The 19,706-nt window shown below is 41.4% G+C and overlaps 2 protein-coding genes across 2 annotated transcripts in view; both read right to left on the bottom strand.

The window, feature by feature from the left end:
• camsap2a (calmodulin regulated spectrin-associated protein family, member 2a) overlaps window positions 1-19,706 on the bottom strand; it is a 345,786-nt gene that overhangs the window by 212,984 nt on the left and 113,096 nt on the right. The gene's annotated exons all lie outside the window — the stretch shown is intronic.
• Window positions 1-19,706, bottom strand: part of nr5a2 (nuclear receptor subfamily 5, group A, member 2) — a 76,715-nt gene that overhangs the window by 48,131 nt on the left and 8,878 nt on the right. The window contains exon 4 of the mRNA XM_085132491.1: window positions 9,839-10,545. Coding sequence (XP_084988617.1) covers window positions 9,839-10,545 — 707 coding nt within the window. The remainder of the gene's footprint in view (window positions 1-9,838; window positions 10,546-19,706) is intronic.

The raw sequence follows: 19,706 nt of genomic DNA, 5'->3' as shown, positions 1-19,706 counted from the left end.
CACTGTAGTAGGTGGAGTTTTCCACCATATAGAACATAAGTAATGTAACATGCTTAAACTGTATGCACTGAATTTAAATCAGGTAGATAATTGTTGAGTTAGAATTATGTAAATCTGATATATGTTATTCAGCTACTCCAGCAATGAATATTGGATTTTACTTTGTTTATAATATAAATAGTTGAAGTAATCAAAAACCGTGCTTTGATTCTGGCGAGCGCAAGAGAGGAAGATGAATTGGCTGACATGTTTGCATACTTTTGAATGGTGAATTTAGTTTAGAGGTTGGGGGGTTAGCTTAAGGTTGCAGCAGCCACACCTCAGCCCCTGTGACCTCCAGGAAACCCTATAGCAGGGAAGTATTTAGAAGCAAAATGCCAGGACTTGTCTCTGTATATTTCCCAGTCGTCTGACAACATAGTGCCACCCTGTGCGTCTGCAAATCACAATGGGCTGCATTTTTTTTTATTTATCTTTTGGCTTTCAGTGTTTCTAATGGGAAGGTGGGGTGGAAAGGTTTCTGGATAAAAGGCAGATTTAACATGGCTCATAATTAGAAGCACAGCAGCATGTGTGTGTGTGTATGTGTGGAGGGGGGTGGGGGGTGGGGGTGGAAGGAGCGAGAAAGTTGCTTTGTACTTTGGAGTGTGTAAAATGTTTACACTCCCTTGAGTTGATTTGTTAGCAGCCCAGCCAGCTAAATCAAGTTCCAATATCCACTTTGTTTACCCAATTTCTTTGTCTTTTATTCCCACTTCCTTTCCCTTCTATCTCTATCTGCCCGTCTCTCCCGGCTGATTTGACTGACTGTTGCCAACTTGCGAAAGAACAACAGTGTTAGTTCGGGGGCCACAGAGGCTAACAGCACAGCCCAGTCACCTGCGCCACCGTCTTAACAAGCAGCATGACCTGCCAATAAAAAAGGCTTTTACCCTGATCATCCTCAAACAAGACTTAAACACAACCTGCTCTTTCTCCTGCCGGATGCCCAAAGTGCTCACAAATGCGAATCAGCCCGTGTTAACTTGCTTGAAAATGAAAAACTACGAGAGGAGGTGGAGGCAATTTTTTTTTTATTTTATTCAATTTTTTTTGCTTTTCTTTGCTGCTAAATGAGCAGTGGGTTGAAGACGAGAGGGGGGGGAAACGGCGAAAGGCCGAGACAGACAGAAGTTTACGAAAACAAAAAAAACAAATCTCTTCTACAGGTTTAGTTGGGTGGTGAATATCCAGTGATGTCCATCTGTCAACAACGGAATGTCTCATCAGTGCTCTCGCATGCCGAGTTCCAATTTCGGTTAAGAGTCGAAACAGTGGGAAAAAAGAAAGGTCCTTGTGAGAGAAAGAAGTGGCGCAAGGAAGAGATAATGCTGAGGACAGTTGAGTCTATCATTGCTCAGAGCTCTGTAAACTTGTACTTCATGACAGCCTTTCATCCCTCATCAAAGCAACAAGTAGATGAGCAGACTTTGCACATGCTTAAAACGACCCAACCCCCGTCGTCTCCTTAAAGCTGCCGCTCCTTTGGGACAGGTGACCTTAAATCTTCTCTTTTAACAAGTTTCCTGTTCTTCCTTCCGGCCTCCCGCCATCCCCCCGGGATGGACCTATGGGACCTGTCCAGTATTTGAAATGGCTGTATTTTGAAGCTCAGTCTAACTATCAGAGGAAGTGAAGAGGACATTGGAAATTTTGCTTTCTGTCAAATCGGTGGTTGCTTGCAGTCAAAGCAGCCTAAGTTGTATAGGCTGTTCAAAAATGCAGACTGCTATGTTAGGAAATAAATATTGATTTAGAAGAAAAAAAACAATATTACACTGTAAAAAATTCAGACTAAGCAGGCGCTATTTTGTCACACTGGTCACAGAATAGCATGATTTTTATTATTTATTTGTGCTGTTCTGCAACGGTCCCTCTGAGGCAAATACAACATTTTACATGCATTTCCATGTTTCACTTGCACGTGGGACCTGTGAGAATAGCATTTCACGGCTTCCGTATCTTGCAGGGGGACACTTCAGTGTAAGGCTCATATTGAGGACGTCCAAACTGGAGCCTTCTAGCTAAAGAACTGCCTCAGTCATATATGATTTATGGTTTTTTGACTGCCCATGCACTGTCTTTAAAACAGATCCAAAAGAAAAAATCGACTTTTCCCATTTTGTATTGCAAAAAAAGAAAGAAAAAAAATCAGGAGGGCCTTTTTACACTATTTATGAAAAAGACAGAGTGATGTCTGCGTGATGGTCAATAATTTATGAATGAAAAGAGGCCTTTGTGAACCTACACCAACCTCTCCCTCCTATAAGTATCCCCCGAACTGCTGCTGCTCCTACCCAGCACTGCTGATCAAAGAGATATTGTTACAACTAAAATAGCAACTTAAAAAAACACACAGGCGGCCGTAAGACCTGCCGGCAGCCAGGGAGACACATAACAGCAGAAGGGAGACGGTGAGAGAGAGAAGGAAGGAAAGAAAGAAAGACGGAACATGTAATAGACAAGTAAACGGGGACAAATAGCTAAAATAAGTGAGGCCGGTCGTCTGCCGACTTCAACAAAAAAAGTCTGTGCAGAATCAAAGGGGTGTGTGTGTGTCTGTCACAGGGGGGACAATACTGTACATGCATTTGTGTGTCTTTTAGGGTGGGTTGCGCGCGCGCGTGTGCGTGTATGTCATCTATCACTGGACAAATGCTGGACTGTGGGGGGTGTTGGTGGGGGATCGGGGGGGTGTTGGTGGGTGGAGGGGTTGTCGGCCAGAATGCTGCTGCTCCTCAAATGAAATAATATATCTTTGAAAGCCTACGCCCCGCGCCAGGCCCAGGCCCCATATATCAAGCCCAAGAGCGTCTGGTGGATCTGCTCCAGGCCCATTAACCTTCCACCTGTTCCCTCCTTACACCCCGCACCCTACCCCACCAACCTACCGGTTCTCTTTTCACCCTCCCCTGTTGTCCTTCACTGTGCCCCCTCTTTTCCTCTTCCTCCTCCTCCTCTTGCCCTTGGTTGTTACCTCTCACAGTCCCTTGTTCATCTTCCCATGTACCCCCTCCCCTCCTCCTTATTTCCCTCTTTCTGTCCTTCTCTAGCGACCCTTTATTATCTTCTTGTAATATTTTCTCAATTTCTCATCTTATATCTCTATTATTTTCCTTTGGTCAACTTTTTTTGAACCCCTTCTTTCTTTCTCTTACTATTTCTGTAACTAATTTAAACATCCCGTGTGCCATCTTTCCCCACACTTGGCAACATCCCTCTCACTGTCCTTTTCTATAGCTTCTTCCTTTTATCCCCTGCAAAGTAAGGGTGCCGTGGTATGTGTGTGTGTGTTTCCAGGGTGTGGCACAACCTGCAAAATAATTCAAATTAAATGGAGCAGGGACACAGTTACAAATCTCTGCCAAACGCATGTGTCCGCCAACCCCATCACGCTTGCAGTTTGTCAGGACTGGCGGTGTTGAGAGAGGAGGTTGTTGCATGGTGGGGTAAGGGGTGGAGGGGGTTGACCTCTGTGACAAGACAGACATTGCAGCCTGAGGCTCCGGATCTCTGCGTGTGTGTGTGTGTGTGTGTGGATGGTGGTATAGATATACCACTTCCCAGGGTTCACAGATCACGCCTAAAACGACTTATTAATTTCCACTCAGTTATGGGGTGTGAAGAAAAAAAAAAAGGAAAGGTGCAATCACCGGTCAACGCAGTGCAGGGGCAATATACCCCCTCCTATTGCACACACACACACACTTAAACACACACAGAAACGTGCACATGCACCTTGAAAATAAAAGCTGCTTCTGAATAGATTATAGAAAAACGAGGTGGGGGAGTAGACTACATGTGCGCAGAGGGGAGAGAACCTGCAGGAAAAAAAAGACCATCCAGTCTGAACTTGTAAATATAATTTTACCAAAGTAAATTAATGTAATATTTATGGATGCAGATGGAAAAGAGGTTGAGGAGGGGGCTGAAATTATGCACCAGGGCAGAGCGGGGGCACATCAGAGGACCTTACATTATTCACTCAGGTAAATCTATTAGTGGAGAATATTCAGGTGTGAGATGTGAACATCAGCTCCCCTCTTGTCCCACCCGAGGGATCTGTCATCTGGTGTGATTGACTGACACGCAGCAGCTGAGAGGAGTCGATTAAACCGGAGGAGAAGAGTAAGCGCTGTAAATAATTCTACTGCTTAAAACTACTTGTCTAATTTGTTAGACTGCTGCACATTTCTGCAGATTTTTGTGTGTTCATGAAACCTTTTGAAATGTATTTATTTATAGGAATCGATAAACTAAACTGGAAGTAAAATTTAAGTACAAAATAACACAGCACGGTGCTAATTTGGTATCTTAGCGGACTCGTCTGTTATGATAACAACACTTTATTATAAAGCTCTTAAAATTTAAGCTAGGATTTGTATTCAATTTGGGGCTTATTAAATTGTTTGCATTCCTGCCTATATTTGAAAGAAAGCTGACATAAAGATGCAAGGTATGACCTGCGACTCTCCTCTCCTCCTTTTTCCCTCCTTCTCTCCTCCACCCGCTCCTCTTTGTTATTCCCTCTCCTTCCCTTCCCTCTCCCCCCACTCTCTCCTCGCATTCCTCGTCTACCCATCTCTTCTCTCATCTCCCCTCTTTGTTTCACCTCTGTTCTCCTCGCCTGTCCTTTCCTCTCCCCCGCCATCTGTTTATCCAATATGGCCGTCCCATCTCAGCTGGGAGCTTTCCCAGGGAACGAGACTTCTAATACAGTTCCTCCTCAACATAATGGGCCTCAGTTCTGCTTTTGCCATTGCCGCTACATGCAGAGCAGAGCAAAACAGAAAAACGAGAGAGAGAGAAACAGCGAGGCATAAAAACCTAAATGGATCTCCTCCAAACAACTGTCGCTGGACAACTAACAGAAACAGTAATGCCACATTTAAAAAATGTCACGGGTGTTTTAACTCTGTGCCATTTTTTTCAGGTGGGTGGACTGAGTATACATATATAGTTACACAGTTTTGGGTATTTGAATTATCTTTTCAAATGCTACGTCACTTTCAGCAGATAATTGAAGTAACATGCAGTTCTTGCTCACCTTCTATGAGACATTTGAGATTTGAAAACAAAATAGTACAAATGTCTTTGAAGCTGGGATCTAAAATGTATCTAATGGCTAATAATGTGGAAAAAGAAATGCACCCCCGCCAGTGAGGCAAAATTTCATAGTAATAGTACAGTAATAATTTGGAAATGGTAGTTCACATTGCACATTACATCATGGGTTATCATATTGTTGCCCCATTTATATTCATTTTAGTCTAGTGTTACTAACAGTTACTACTATGTTATTACAGAGCTGTGCCATATTTTCTTTACTGTGCTATTGCTAAAGAGTAGTAGCTTTACCACACTGCATTACCTATGAGCCTTTGTCTGACAAGGTGCTTCCTTTTAGTACATTAACTTCTGTATGCCGTGTGTTGACAAGGCACGCAAAAGCGCTTGTTGTCCCACCACCGAACACACATGTTTTTATTAAAGGGTGTAGAGAGGAAAGAGGGTGGGGTAGCTGTGGTGAAAAGGGAGTACAGTTAGGAAGGTAAGATATAAACATATGAATCATCAATAGTCCCTATCGCCCTGCTAAATTCTCCTTCCCATTGTGTTTGTGGTGGGAGTCAGGCTAGCCATCTTTACGCTGGAACAATGGAGGAGAGGGTAGCACCAGACCACCGCGGTATGAGTCACCCACACACACACACACACACACACACACACACACACTACAAACTACTCATGCAAACACTTGTATTCCAATTTTCAGTAAAAACAGGAACAGAGTGTTTGTTTGTTTGTTTTTTTTAATGGCTGTCTTCACCGGTTTTACAAAAACACATGACATCGTCTTTTTAGTCAAAGTGTTTAAATGTTGTCAAGAAGCAACTTAAACTATTTGATCCTTTTAAAAGTCTGATATTTTACCTCACGCGTGTACTTTAAAAGCATTTGTAAGACAAACCTTTACTTCTGTTACAAATTCATCTCTTTCAAGGGCGGTTTGATTTATAACAATTTCTTGTTTTTGTTTTTTTTTCTGCAGCTTGTTCGGTGAATCACTTCGCTTTACTTGCACTTTCATTTTTGTGTTCTTGCTCTGTCTTGTTTTCAATAGCCCTTTTTTCATTATTATTATAGTGGACATTGATTTATATTCCTGCGTAAAGCAAACTATAGTTTACGTATTTCTAAATATCATGGGAGGTTACTGTTTTACATGAAATGCTTTCATGAAGTTGTTTGTTGGGAGGTTTTGTGTTGTATTTCCATCATTCTCCTACATCTAGATTTGCTTCAGTGAGAGAATTCCTAGAAAGCCCTTCTGAAAAGTGTGCCTGCTAATACTTTAACTATGGGGGTTCATTGATTTGTTCTTTATAGGGGTTACCATCACGTGTAGTACAGCTGTGAAATCCAGTACCACCAAAAAGCAATCTTTTTGCAAAAGTTCCAAGACCAATCATTGCCTGTAGCTCCCTTTATGAGCATAATAAAGATTTTTTTTCTTTTCTTTACCATGCATAAATGTATCGGAGCAGGCAGTGGGGTTCAGTTGGCAGGACAGGGGATGAGAAGGTTGGGGAGCATCCGCCCAGTGCCAGCAAATGTCTCTGAACGACAAACGCATTGTCAAACACCCTTCCCCCCCAGAGCGAACTCTGGGATACACTACATTTAAGTGTGGAACACAGTGGATTAAGCATGATTTGTGTATACTTTTGTATACACAAATAAATCCCTTTTTTACTTTACTTTATTTACCCTTTGGAAAATAAGACAAATGTATAGTCAGTGGCTGTCTGCACGCAAGAGCAAAAACGAATCTTTCAATGAAAAATCATTAAAACCATTAACTGCATCTTTTGTTGGCAAACGCAGGGTCAAATTCTGATATAAATAACAGAACACGCATACACATGTACCTACACAGTCACGAATCCACCTGTTTTCAACTCACGTAAAATTCTATAAAACTCCGAACCCTGCCAAAGCATTCCCTCATCATGCCACTTTTTTTTTTTTAACTGATTTTAAAACCAGTGCACCAGACTTGCCTCGATCTAATTGTCAATGTGTTAAACCAATCAGAACTGAAGTAGTGAAGTAGGCTGGCGGAGAGAGCCCACCCCAACTTCTCAGATCCAAGGTGTAAGAAATGTTCCTCACGTCATGCCTCATTCCCAGAAGTAAAGAGAGGGAGGGCGAGAGGTAGTGCGCCGCACTGGAAAAGAATAGGGAGTGCTCTTTAGAAGGTCCCCCTAATGACTAAATATTTATGAGTCTCGTGACCGAGGCCAACTTATGGAAACTAAATCTTTAAACACTTTTTTGGCAGATGCCTCACACACACCCTTCCAGCTTGGCTCTATGACCAGAGAAATTCTTTTGTTCTTACAGAGCTAATAATAGTGAAAGGGGCTGTGCTTTATGGGTGAGTGGTGTCCGTGTCTTAATGTGGATATCTTTGTGTGTGTGTGTGTGAAAGCGTATTTATAACTTCCTACAGTGCCACACTACTGCAGTGACAAACTTTTAATTCCACTCAGCTTCCTCTCTTTCTGGTCTCAGGCTCAACCTCATGTCTTATAGTCAGATTTAATAGTTAGAGGAGCTGATGAAGGATTTATACATGTCTTATCAAATCAGCAATCAGAAATGAAACACTACAACGTGCACCATTAGCTGCACCAACACAGACACACACATAGTCAAAAGGAAACAAAGATTTGTTTACAAGGAGATAAAGGTGGAGAACAAAGGTCGTGGGTGGGTTTTTCTGCTTAATTTGCACAGTAAAAATATGTAAAGGATGGCACCACGCATTGACACACAATTATTAAGCTCATATGGCTGAAAAGCACAAAGCAAATACTTTGTAGATTTTAAAATGCGTTCAATAGCAGCATCAGACAATCCAGAGTGAGCTGATCAGGTTGGCTAGCCCGTGCTTTGCATATTCTCCCCAGCATTAATCTTTCTTCACCAGTCCTCCCCGTAGCTGTTAATTAGAAACAAGAGAGGAGACGAGGACTGTGGGAAAATCTGTCAGCGCCGCAGCTAGCACATTATTCGTCAGGCCCTCTTGTGCTGCAGATGACCCTTCAAAAATAGGGGAAGTGGGGTAAGTTCAATTATCTCTCTTACTTGAGTGAAACGCGGTCCCACCTCCCCAAAAAAACACTGGGTCTTGTGCAACACAAGCAGGAGATTATTTTTTGTAACCGTTTGGGGTAGAGCAAGAGGTTTCTCCTGCATAGAGCCCGGGTCATTTTCTACCTTTGTAACAGGCACTCGGCTCAATTACTATCAAGCTTCTGTAATATGGGTAGTCATTAGGCAAACATAATGACAGCCCATTCAGCAGCAAATCAGGGAGTGACAAACACAAGTGGGTGAGATAATTGAATTAGGATGAGAGTGAGAAAAATAGAGATGCTTCACAATGGAGCAAAAATGATCATTCAAAGTTAATTGGCAAGCCACACACAATTATTAGCTGTGGCCACACCCTACAGAGGTCCTTTGTGTGTCTGTGTGTGTGTGTGCTATGCATTTGAGGTAAATGCAAATACAGATCTCAAAAATGTCAATAGTGGGGACACGGCGCGTGCTAAATGTCAACATGTGTTTTTCAAGGACTCTTATCTGTGCTGTAATTGGCTCTGTTTTTAATATTGCATTTTTTCATTTGTTATTTTCCCCTTTGAAAACAAAATAATATTAAATATTTGGAGGGGATTTTGCAACAGGCCCTGGCCCATGAATATGCAGCTGAGCCTTCGGCGATGCGGTGTGAAACAAACAGAAAAAAGAATCAGACAAGGGGAGGAAAAACAGGTGAGGCACAGACTAATCAAATGCCTTTCATGTCGCTCTGAACATTAGCCTTCATTCAGAGCAAATAAAGTGCAAGTGTGCAAACACACACCAGAAAATCTCCCTTGTGCTCTGTGATGAATAGGAGAAAGAATGATCACGTGTTACAGCGAAGCATTTGTGGATGGTATCCAGTGGTCAGTTGTAATTGTGATCGGGACAAAGGATACAATGTTGCCATTTTAATAGGCTTGTCAGATTACATAAACCTTAAAAAGCTGGGTTAGGAGGAGCAGAGTCGTAGGTTTAAGTCGGGACCTGTTATTTAATTAGAACTCAGTTTAAAACAATTTTAAAACGCAAAAGACTTGTTTATATTTGCTTTTATAGTCATAGTATCGCATGTCATCACACAGTGCATGTCTATGTAGATCTGAGAAGTATTTAAAAGGGATGGTATTCTGTTCACATAAAACCCTCAGACTAGGGCCTTGTTAATATGAAATGTGCCTGAAGCTCACAGTCAAAGTTTTCAAAACCCATAGCAAAAATGTGTCATACACGGGGTAAATACAACTGGCTGCTGAATTTTGATCAGGCAATGGGACACGCAGCAGTGGCAGCAATGGGCAGACCTGCCACTGCCCCCCACAGCCGTGGCATTAAAAGGGAGATTAAAGGTCTGCTGAAGATAAAGGATTAAGCACATGTTTGTGAACTGGGTAAAGTATTGTCAATTATGAATGGCAACATGGTGAAAGATTTAGCAGTGGAAAGAAATGCAGGATAATTTATTAAAGGCATGAAGACTTACTGCAGATGGAATTAAAGCTTAAACAGTATGCTGTCATAACTGATCAAAATGATGGGCCAAACTATGAAAACAAGTGTTGGCTAATAATTCAATTTATGTAGCGTAAACAGCTTCTCACATTCAAATATAAACATATTTTAAAGACTTGTGCGCACATACCTTGAGTTCTCGGAAGAAAATGCTGCTGCGTGCCCACTCCACGATGGAGAAGAGTGTTTGGTCGGCCATCTTGCACATCAGGCCAAAGGTATTGAGCTTCTCGTGTTTGCCCCGGCTCGCCTGCTCCTGCTGTAGATAGGCTAGGATCTTGGCCTGAACCTGCGGCTCATCTGGCTCACATTTAAGCAACTCTACAATCAGGTGTGGGAAGCTGGGTGGCGAGCCCGACTGGTAGGCGTCAACGTAGGCATAACCCATGATGGATTCTGGTGAGCTGGTGTATGGGTCTGGGTACTCGGACTTGATGGTGCGAGTGCTCTGGAAGTGTCCATAGGCTGCCTGGTAGCCCTGCAGGCTGCCGGCATGCGGTGGCATTGCCATGCTTACTGGCGAAGTGACAAATGGGCTGCGGTCGTAGTCTGTTGGGGGAAGGGCTGTGCCGTGGTGATGGTGGTGGTGGTGGTGACTGGTGTGGTGGCCAGCGTGGTGGCTCAGTGGAAGGCCCTTGGAGGCTGCAGAGTGGATGTTCTGGATGGCTGAAGAGATAGTGAGGTCAGTGGGTACGGCCTGCATCACCTGGCTCATGGCCTCAATCTTTAGGCCGTTGGCTCGAATCAGCGCCTTCTTTTGCTGCTTGAGGGCTCGGTCACGTTTGTACATTGGGCCGAACTTGTTGCGACCGCCCCGCATGCGATCCGCTCGCACAGCTGACGGCAGAGAGATGAAAAAGAAGACAAAAAAAGAACATACAATCAGCTGCATTCAAAGTTCATAGTTATAGTTCTTAAAGAGGTTTCATAGAATAAGCAGTCCTAACTATTTTTCACGGATGATCTGATATCGTCGTGTTGGTGTTGTTCCCAGATCATCATGAAAATGTTGTTCCAGGTTCAACATTGCAAGTGACCAATCACATTGTTGTGACGTTATTCTTTTGCGCACCAACCCATTCGTGCATTTATGAAATTCCAATGTTGCAAGGACAATATCAATTCTGCTTAGCGTTTATTAAAGGGTTAGGGTTAGGGTCAGGGTTAGGGTCCGTTGATCGGCGGACAAAGGCGGTTTCTCGCAGCTTAAGTACAGTTTTTTGTTTTACGACGGTTTTTCCCGAAGTCGCAAAAGTATGACATCACAACATTCTGATTGGTCACTTGCAATGTTGATCCTGGAACAACCTTTAGTATGATGATCTGGGAACAACACCAACACGAGGATATCAGATCGTGCATTTTTCACATGTTCATCCAAAAGTTATTTCGTCCAGAATGATAAATCCATCCAACAAAGAGATTCATAATCCAAAGAGACAATAGTCTGCTAAAGATTAGATGTGCCTGATAACCTCACATGTGCTTCTAAGTAGAAAAAGCCTTTAGAGTACCGTTCCAGACTGTAAAAGTAATCATGACGTTTGGATATGAACTTTTCATATGTAACTTGTATGTAGGGCAAAAGTTTTCCTGTGGTGATTGCACTTGACATTTACCCATTGACTCTTAAACCCCACAGAGCTAACAGATAGCAATGTTACTCATTGACTAGAAACTCTATGAAACACTCTGCAGAATTATCGCTGTGCAGCTGGCTGTCTCGGTCTGCCATTCAGAAACTATTCACCTCAACAGCTAGATGTGGGTATAATCTCACAGGATACGCCAGCTCTCTTTCCAAAATACATGTTTTAAAAATGTATCTGAATATGAAGTTTCAAAAACCATTACAATACTACTGTCAATTACCAGAATCTTAAAAGCCTGACAATAAGTACATTGTGTCTCTTTATTCTGGTGAAACAAACATACCCATGATGCCCCCTGTCTCCCCCCTCGGTGCAGCATCCTGTGGCGAGGATCACAACGAGTCTGTGCTGTGGGTATTTATAATGAACGAACTGGGCACACAGTGGACTGCTACGAGGGCCATGTGTGATCTGTCGAACTGCTGCCATGGGGAAGCCGCTCTGCTGTCTCTCAGTTGGGGGGCGCTGGTGTTAATTATTCATACTTAATTACCTCTTACTCTGACGAGGCCCGCGTAGCCCAGTGTGCAACCAGCTAACGGACTTCTGGGACACTATGCAGCAGAAAAACACTCACTAACACCAATATTTCAGAATATCAACTTGGGTTTTTATTGTAGACTTAAAGGTCTTCTTTCTTTTAAAGAATTTCACATACACAAAAAAGAATATGCTAATGAATGCACATATATTTGACCTGCTCATACACACTGAGTAATCAGCTATCTTAGCCAGTCAGCCTCGATCCACTCTGACTCTCGATGTCTTGACGGATGAATGAAAGAACAGAAGAAGAAAATTGAAGAGGGGGTGTTGAGAGGGTGTGGTGGGGGATTGAAGTTCGGGGTTAAGATGGGCAGATACCCACACAAAGGCATACATGAATAGACACGCACTCACACGGACACCGAGCTGCCTTGGGAGTGATTTTAATGACCTCCGTCACGAAAAGTGCCTGTCACTGATCTGAGCGAGAGGAGCTGAAAGGCCGGACGCACACACTCACACAACCACGCGCCGCTTGTGTGTATCACCGTTTCATACGCTCGCACGCAGAAAACACGTGCAAACACAGAGTCCTGAACATAGAAAACATCAGACACGGAATCGCATAAAGAGACGGGGGCACGCTAGACAGTCAACTTGGCGACTGTCATCTCGGCGACTTGATTTTACATGCAAACGTTCACACAATCACGTCTTAACACGCTTGAGGTCAACCCCATGCAGTGCCCACTCAGCCAGGCTCAGGGATTATCATGACCCTTCAAAAATTGATTATACATCAAAAGAAAAAAAAAAAGAAGAACTCAGGAGCCATGTCAAATGTATCCATTATACATTATTTTGGAGCAACTTTAACTATTAATGATTCTCCACAACAGCGTAATTAATGAGCTGAGAAACTAATAGTTGGCCCTACTGGGAAAACAAAATTAAGCCCCGACTGCCTTTCTTGCCTGCCCACACCCAGGGACCCACATCACATCATGAATATCAGGTTTGGGGGGTGTTGGTCTTGCCACCACACACACACACACACACACACACACACACACACACACATACACACACACACACACACACACACACACACAGACTCTTTGTGTCTAATTAAACAAGGTGATTTGCATTCATGTAACACAGATTAATATACAAGGGGGAGGGAAAGGAGGGAGGAGGATGGTACATGCCTGTGTATTGGGGTAGAGGATGAATGGGTGTGAGTGAGGTGGAGAAATGTTAAAGGGTTGGATGCTGCACACACTCAGCCTATGATGAAAAACAAATCGTACGATGCTGTAAGTTTAAAGGATGAACAGCATGAGAAAAAAGTCACTCGATTAAAAACTGAAATTTCCAACAGTAACTGAATTTCCTTTTAACAGAACTTAGAACAGAACAGACTGTTGCAGACTGAAACTTAAACTTGTTGGCAGCGGTGTCAGGTATGGGATGTTTGTGTTGTGTCTGATTTTAGAGGCATAGACTTGTGTAACTGAATATTACATAAGACAATGACAACCGTCTACAAAAAAGCAAGCAAGAAGAAAAAATACAATAACAAAAAAAACAAGGCGAGTATAGTGCACACATAGCTTGATTGACAGAGGTTGACAGGAGTTGTATGGAAATGTGGCAAATATTTGGGTGACATAAAGGCGGAGGCAAAAATAAAGAGAATTTGACAAACCTGAGATTGTAAATGAAAAAGATGTGAGTAATGCAAGAGGACAATGCATATATGGAGACAAAACATTAAAAGTTCAATTCAGGTTGATTTATATTGCACCAATGCACTAATTATATTCAAGAATCGCTTCAAGGGGCTTCAAGGACTCTGCAGTATTCTGTAAAAAATCCCCTAAAAATCAAGAGACCCTCTATAAATAAGCACTTGGCAACAGTGGGAAGGAAAATCTCCCATTTAGCAGGAAGAAACCTGTAGCAGCAACCTGAGCCTAGAGCAGCATAACTAAGAGATGGCTCAGAATCTCTTGCTCCAGCCTTAACTATAAACTTTGTCCTGAATCTAAACTGGAGCTCTGCCCTTTCTACTTTTAGAAATTCTAGGAACCACAAGTAACCCTGAAGTTTGAAATGCTCAATTAGAATAATATGGTACTATCAGGTTTTTAAGATATGACTGGGCGAGATCATTTACTACTTTGAGTCTGAGGAGAAGGATTTTAATTTCAAATCTAGATTTAACAAGGAGCCAATGAAGAGAAGCAAGAGAAATATAGTCTCTTCTTCTTGTTCCTGTTCATACTATCACTGCAGCATTTTTGATTAAAAGTTTTTAAAGAGTTTTTACAACTATCTGATAATAAGGAGATAGTCCAACACCCTGAATGACATGTCTTAGTCAAAAATGATTCCATGATTTCTCACAGTGTTACTGGTGGTCAAAGTGGCCATCCAGAGTAAGTATCCGGTCAGATGTCTGTGAAGGTTCTCAGTCATCCAGGTCATCGTAGTCAAAGGAGCTTGCAAAGAAAAGCGTCTGGACTTCTTTAAGTTACTTGAAGACGTTTCACCTCTCATCCGAGAGGCTTCTTCAGTTCTAAGGTCAAATGGTGGAGAGTCCACCATTTGACCATTTGACCTTAGAACTGAAGAAGCCTCTCGGATGAGAGGTGAAACGTCTTCAAGTAACTTAAAGAAGTCCAGACGCTTTTCTTTGCAAGCTCCTTTGACTATCCGGTCAGATGCCATACTTGTAAGGATTTTTGGAACATTATTTGGGACATATATAATAACCTCAATTTTGTCTGAATTTAGGAGGAGAAAATTAAAGGGGATCCAGGTTTTATATCTTTAAAACATTCCTGTAATGTAACTTTTTGATTTTTGTCATATGGCTTCACAGCTAGATATAGCTGGGTATTATCTGCATAGCAATGAAAATGTTTGCAGTGTTTTCTAATAATATTGCCTAACTGAACCATGTATAATGTCAAAAGTATTAGTCTTAGCACAGAATTAGAGTCTATTAGACAGATTCAAACCATTACACCCCAATTTATTTAATACCCACGGTGCGATCTTTGTCATTTCTGGAGTAAAATATTGTAATAAGTGGTATGAATGCTGCACAGGACAACCACAGAGATGAGTCCACACAAGTGGTGTTTCTGTGCTTTGATGAACTCTAAATCATTATTGAAACTCTTTAAATAGACCATTCATCTGAAAATGATAACTGCTCCAACAGCAGTTATAAGAGGGAGGTAAGAAAATTGGTCTACAATAAGCTGAGTTAGCTGGATCAAGTATAGGATTTTTTTTATTTACACCTGTGATGAAATTCAAAGTCATTATGAGTACAAGTTAAAGGAATACTTGGTTCAACAGAGTCTGACTCTATGACAGCCTGGCTACAATGATGAAAACAAACCTGGGTTTTCCACTATCCGTGATGAACAGTAACATGTCATAGCTTTATGGAGGGCTTTTTCTTTTTTTATAGAGTAACAAACTAGTTTTCTATGCCAAGCGAAGGTCTTCTGAATCACTGAAATGCCATTTTCTCCCCAGCGTACGGGTTATCTGCTTTAGTATGTGCATTTGTGAGTTATAACCGGGCATCGAGAGTATGGATTTGTTGCTTCCTTTTTCAGAAGAGCCAGCATCCAGTCATGTACAATGCAACATTATTAACTAAATAATTATCCCATAAATTTTAATCATGGTTGTAAAGTTTAAGTAGCGTCTTTGCATTGTGCTGTGACATGTCATTGAAGAAGATAAAGCTTCATTAAATCTATTTTATCCATTTAAATCTATTAGACTTTACTTTAAGTCTAATCTTTGAGTTGATGTTGAGTGAACTCATTTACATTTTGAAAAAAGCCAGTTGAGTCTAATAATAAATTAGCTGCAGTGTGAGCGCTGATATTTTCAACATATAAATGAATGTTAAAATCAGACACTATAATTATTTTACAGGAACTGAGCATCAAATCAGATTAAAAGTGAGAAATTGGATAACAATGCTAAAAGGGAGGTTTTTCAATCAATTCTAACTCTGCCTAGGTCTTTGCTTTATTATTAAAATACATTGAAAGATTGCTGCCACTCCTCCTCTTCGGCCTGTGCTACCTGCATTCTGACAGCTCATAACTCGGGGAAGCTGATCCATTTAAACAAAAGTATTCATCCTTACAAGATTTAGAAGAGAGTGACCCATTGTTTAATATTCCATATTTAGTTGTTTTGCTATTTTGTACAGTTAAAATACTTCTAAGTTTCATTTTGATTTTTAATAATTAAAATATTTTTGCTGGTATTTCATTTTTTTAAGGAAGGAAAATTCCTTTTTTGTCTTCATGTACTAAGACTCAACTTTATTTTATCACTGTGTCTGAGCGAGGGGATATCCTGGGTTAGCTATGAGGCTTTGGGGCCAAAGCTAGGCTAAAAGGCTAATGCGACCTTACATTCTGAGTTCACCTTTTTTAAATATTTGAGAGCACAACAAATGCATAAACCCAGGCACACATCATCCATAAATTCCAAAACTGACCAAACCATCATCTCCCAAGTGTCCAATGCCCCCTGTACCTCTCAAACATGTACAAACACAAGCACATGCACACTCTGAATTTTTATAGCAAGTACAATATCTCAGCAGACACCTACACATAGCCACTAAAACTCTTGAAGACATCACACATACAGCCCTCGCTGCTTATATCCTCTGATTTATGGTTGTTTAATATACAGGAATATTAAGCGTGCGTAGGTGAGGATCCCTGTCGGCTGCCGGCATATTAATGGGTCCCGCGGAGACTTGCTGACACCCTGTTTGTCATGTCGGGGCCCCGGCCCCTGCTCTGGATGCGCCCTATCCCATGCACACACATGAATACCTATGATACCTATGCATAAGTAATGGGACAGCTCCCCGGCTTCCACTGCGGGTACTAGGAGGCTGATGGAAGACAAATCAGAGCGAGGAAGATGGAGACAGGGAGGAAATAAAAAATTGGAACAAGAGGGATACAAGGAGGAATATACAAACACTCAGCCGGTGCCGCTAATTTCAGCGGAAGGGCTCTTAACAAATTTACATGTTACAGAGGACTGCAATGTAAAAAATAATTGCAGTTCAAAAACCTAATTTATATTTACTAGTTCAAAAACATTCTGTCCGCTTTAATATGTGCAGGAAACTGTCAGTAACTTGTATTACATCATTAAGCTTTGCGTTCTTTGTGTCTGTTGAAATACGTCAAGACGACAACAAAACATTATGCATCTTCTCTTTCCTTACACGGCACACAGTGGAACCAATGCTGATTTAAACTCTTAGTATCGCAAATACAACTGTTATGCCCTGTCTTTGATGTATTCTTGAAGGAAATATTAAGCAGTTCAGTGAAGCATATGATGCAAGGCAACTACTGTATTACTGAGCAAAAAGGAAAATTGCGCCAGTGGGAGCTGTTTGGAAAGGGCACGCTTCATCAGCTTTAGTGAATGACGTTCTAATGGATCAAATCTTTTTTCTTTTGATATCTTATTGAGTTACTACAGCTAGACATGCTATACAGCACACCAAGAAGCATGTGCCAGACCCATCGTCACCATGTTTGCTTGTGTGTTTTTCTTTCATTTTTTTTGTTCTTTAATAGTAAAAATCCTCCAAAAATGAAAGAAAATGATGCATTGACTGAATGACCACAAAATAGACATTATTTACTGTACTTTTAATAAATGAGAAGAAGAGAAACACAGCTTAAATATCGGAGTTAAGATCACTCTCATCCAAATTAGTCTGATGGTTAATTGTTGGGATTAAATTTGGGGTTCATTTAATAATTTAAATGTAATCTCTGCAAGCGTTATGCTAACTGTAAGTTAGGCAGTGTTTGTTTCAGCAAACATCTTGAATTTGAACAAACTGGGTCAGAGGTAAATCACTTATCCTGCAGCAAAAGCATGCAGAGGAGAATGTGATGTGTTGCAGCAATGTTTCAATTATTTCCGTCTGACGTCATTGAAATGTAAAGTTGTTTTTTGGTGTTGTGTCAGAACAGTCAGGACTGATCTCTTAGTCCGGGGATAAAGTGAAACACAAGCGGTTGCATAATGTTAACTATAAAGGGCATTGCAGTAACATAGAGCAGAGTTACATTCAAATTTCAAAAAACTATTCTAAACTTGACAATAACTACATACTATAAATGTGACTGTGTAAACAGATTAGGGTTCCCACACACAGACACACAAACCTCTTTAGTGCCACCTCCATTACACTAGTCTTAAACGCTGCACGGCCTAAAGTAAGGGCCCAAAAATGCAATTTAATTTAAATTTAAACTTTCAAGTTTTCCTTACATTTGGTTTCCACTTCATGCCCTGAAATCACATGTTGCTGCAAGCTGCTGTGTAATGGAATGAAAAGATTGCAATAACAAAGCACACGACCCCAAACCTCCTTTTGCTATTGTACACATTCTTTCAGATGAAATGACAGCTTCTCCCTCTTGCCTGTGGCCTTCTGAACACCTTTCTTGGGCTTCTCATGAATATATGCATGTGTTTACCGGGGAGAGCTCTATGTGTGCGCAAAGTTTATGTGTGTGTGGTGAGGGGTGTCAGCCGTTCTGCATGGGAGGTCTTTACCAGCTGTGGCAGGAGTCACCCATTGCAGCTTCTGGCCGCTGACAAAGTGCTGCAGGGCCCGTCTTGCCCCCGAGCTGAAAGTTACCGCCAGCAAAACAAATCAAACGCTACCCCCTCCCCACCCTTGTCAGCTGGAAAATGACAGGCCAGGACATTCTGCCCAGCGGCCATTCACTATTAACGGCAATTAATTAAACCACACATGGCAGGTAAAGGGAGAAGCCTCCGGAAAGATTTTAGTTAGGCTGTCTTTGCTATACTTTCATCCTCTAAGGGTCTTATTTCTTTAACATATTAACTTTGCTTAGTTGCATGTGATCATTTCAGGGATCTTGGGATTTTTAATTTAGTTTGAATTTCAAATGGGTGAAGAATTTTGTCTTAATATCAAACTGAAACGAGATGAATAGCAGAACGGCTGCTTTTATTAAAAATACTGAAAAAAACTGTGTGCAGTAATTTTGTAGGACCAAATCAGCTGCAACCATTAGCTTTAACGTAGTTTTTCTTTCAAAGCTGTAATTGAAAGATGACCTTCAGGCCCCTTTATTCACTCCAAATGTAAAGATTTCAGAATAGAATGCTTCATCAATGTATGTGCGGAAAAACTGGCAGTTTTAAATATTATTTTTGAAAAAGCTGAACCCTCCCCTTCTTTTTACTTGCAGTCTTGTCAGTTCTGAATGGGCATGTTTGACCAGGGTTCTGAGCCGTGTTCAAATTAAACAAAGAGGCCTCAAAACGGCCAGCCAAAAGTATCATCATTACCATTCTCAGTCTGCTGCCAAGTCTAATATTTTATCTATTACTTTGTCTGGCAACTCTAAGTGCACAACGGCTACCAGATACCCCCAGCACCCCCTGACCCCGTGACAAACACTAATAAGCCATACTGGATTTAAAGGCACTGGTTTGAAATGAAAGGCTTCACTTTACAAGGTTCCCTGTATAGAGTGGCTATTACTGAGATGTTCACCGTTAAATGTTTAAATAAATATATTCCTCTCCTTTCGTACGAGCAATCATTTTGTCAGAGCACATATTAACCATCTTCTAAATAGTGGATATCTCAATGGGAGGAAATTATTCCCATGCATATTGATCATGGAAGAATACTTTCCACAAAAAGCTAATGTGCAGCTCAGCTGTGAATTCATGGAAAAAAGACCGGCTGTGTCATTTCACCAGAACTTGGGTAGAGGTTTTTTAAAA

The sequence above is a fragment of the Neolamprologus multifasciatus genome, chromosome 15 (genome assembly GCF_963576455.1).
Source record: "Neolamprologus multifasciatus chromosome 15, fNeoMul1.2, whole genome shotgun sequence".
Classification (NCBI taxonomy): domain Eukaryota; kingdom Metazoa; phylum Chordata; class Actinopteri; order Cichliformes; family Cichlidae; genus Neolamprologus; species Neolamprologus multifasciatus.
The sequence above is the reverse complement of the archived record's forward strand: the minus strand, read 5'-3'. Positions and strand labels throughout refer to the sequence as shown.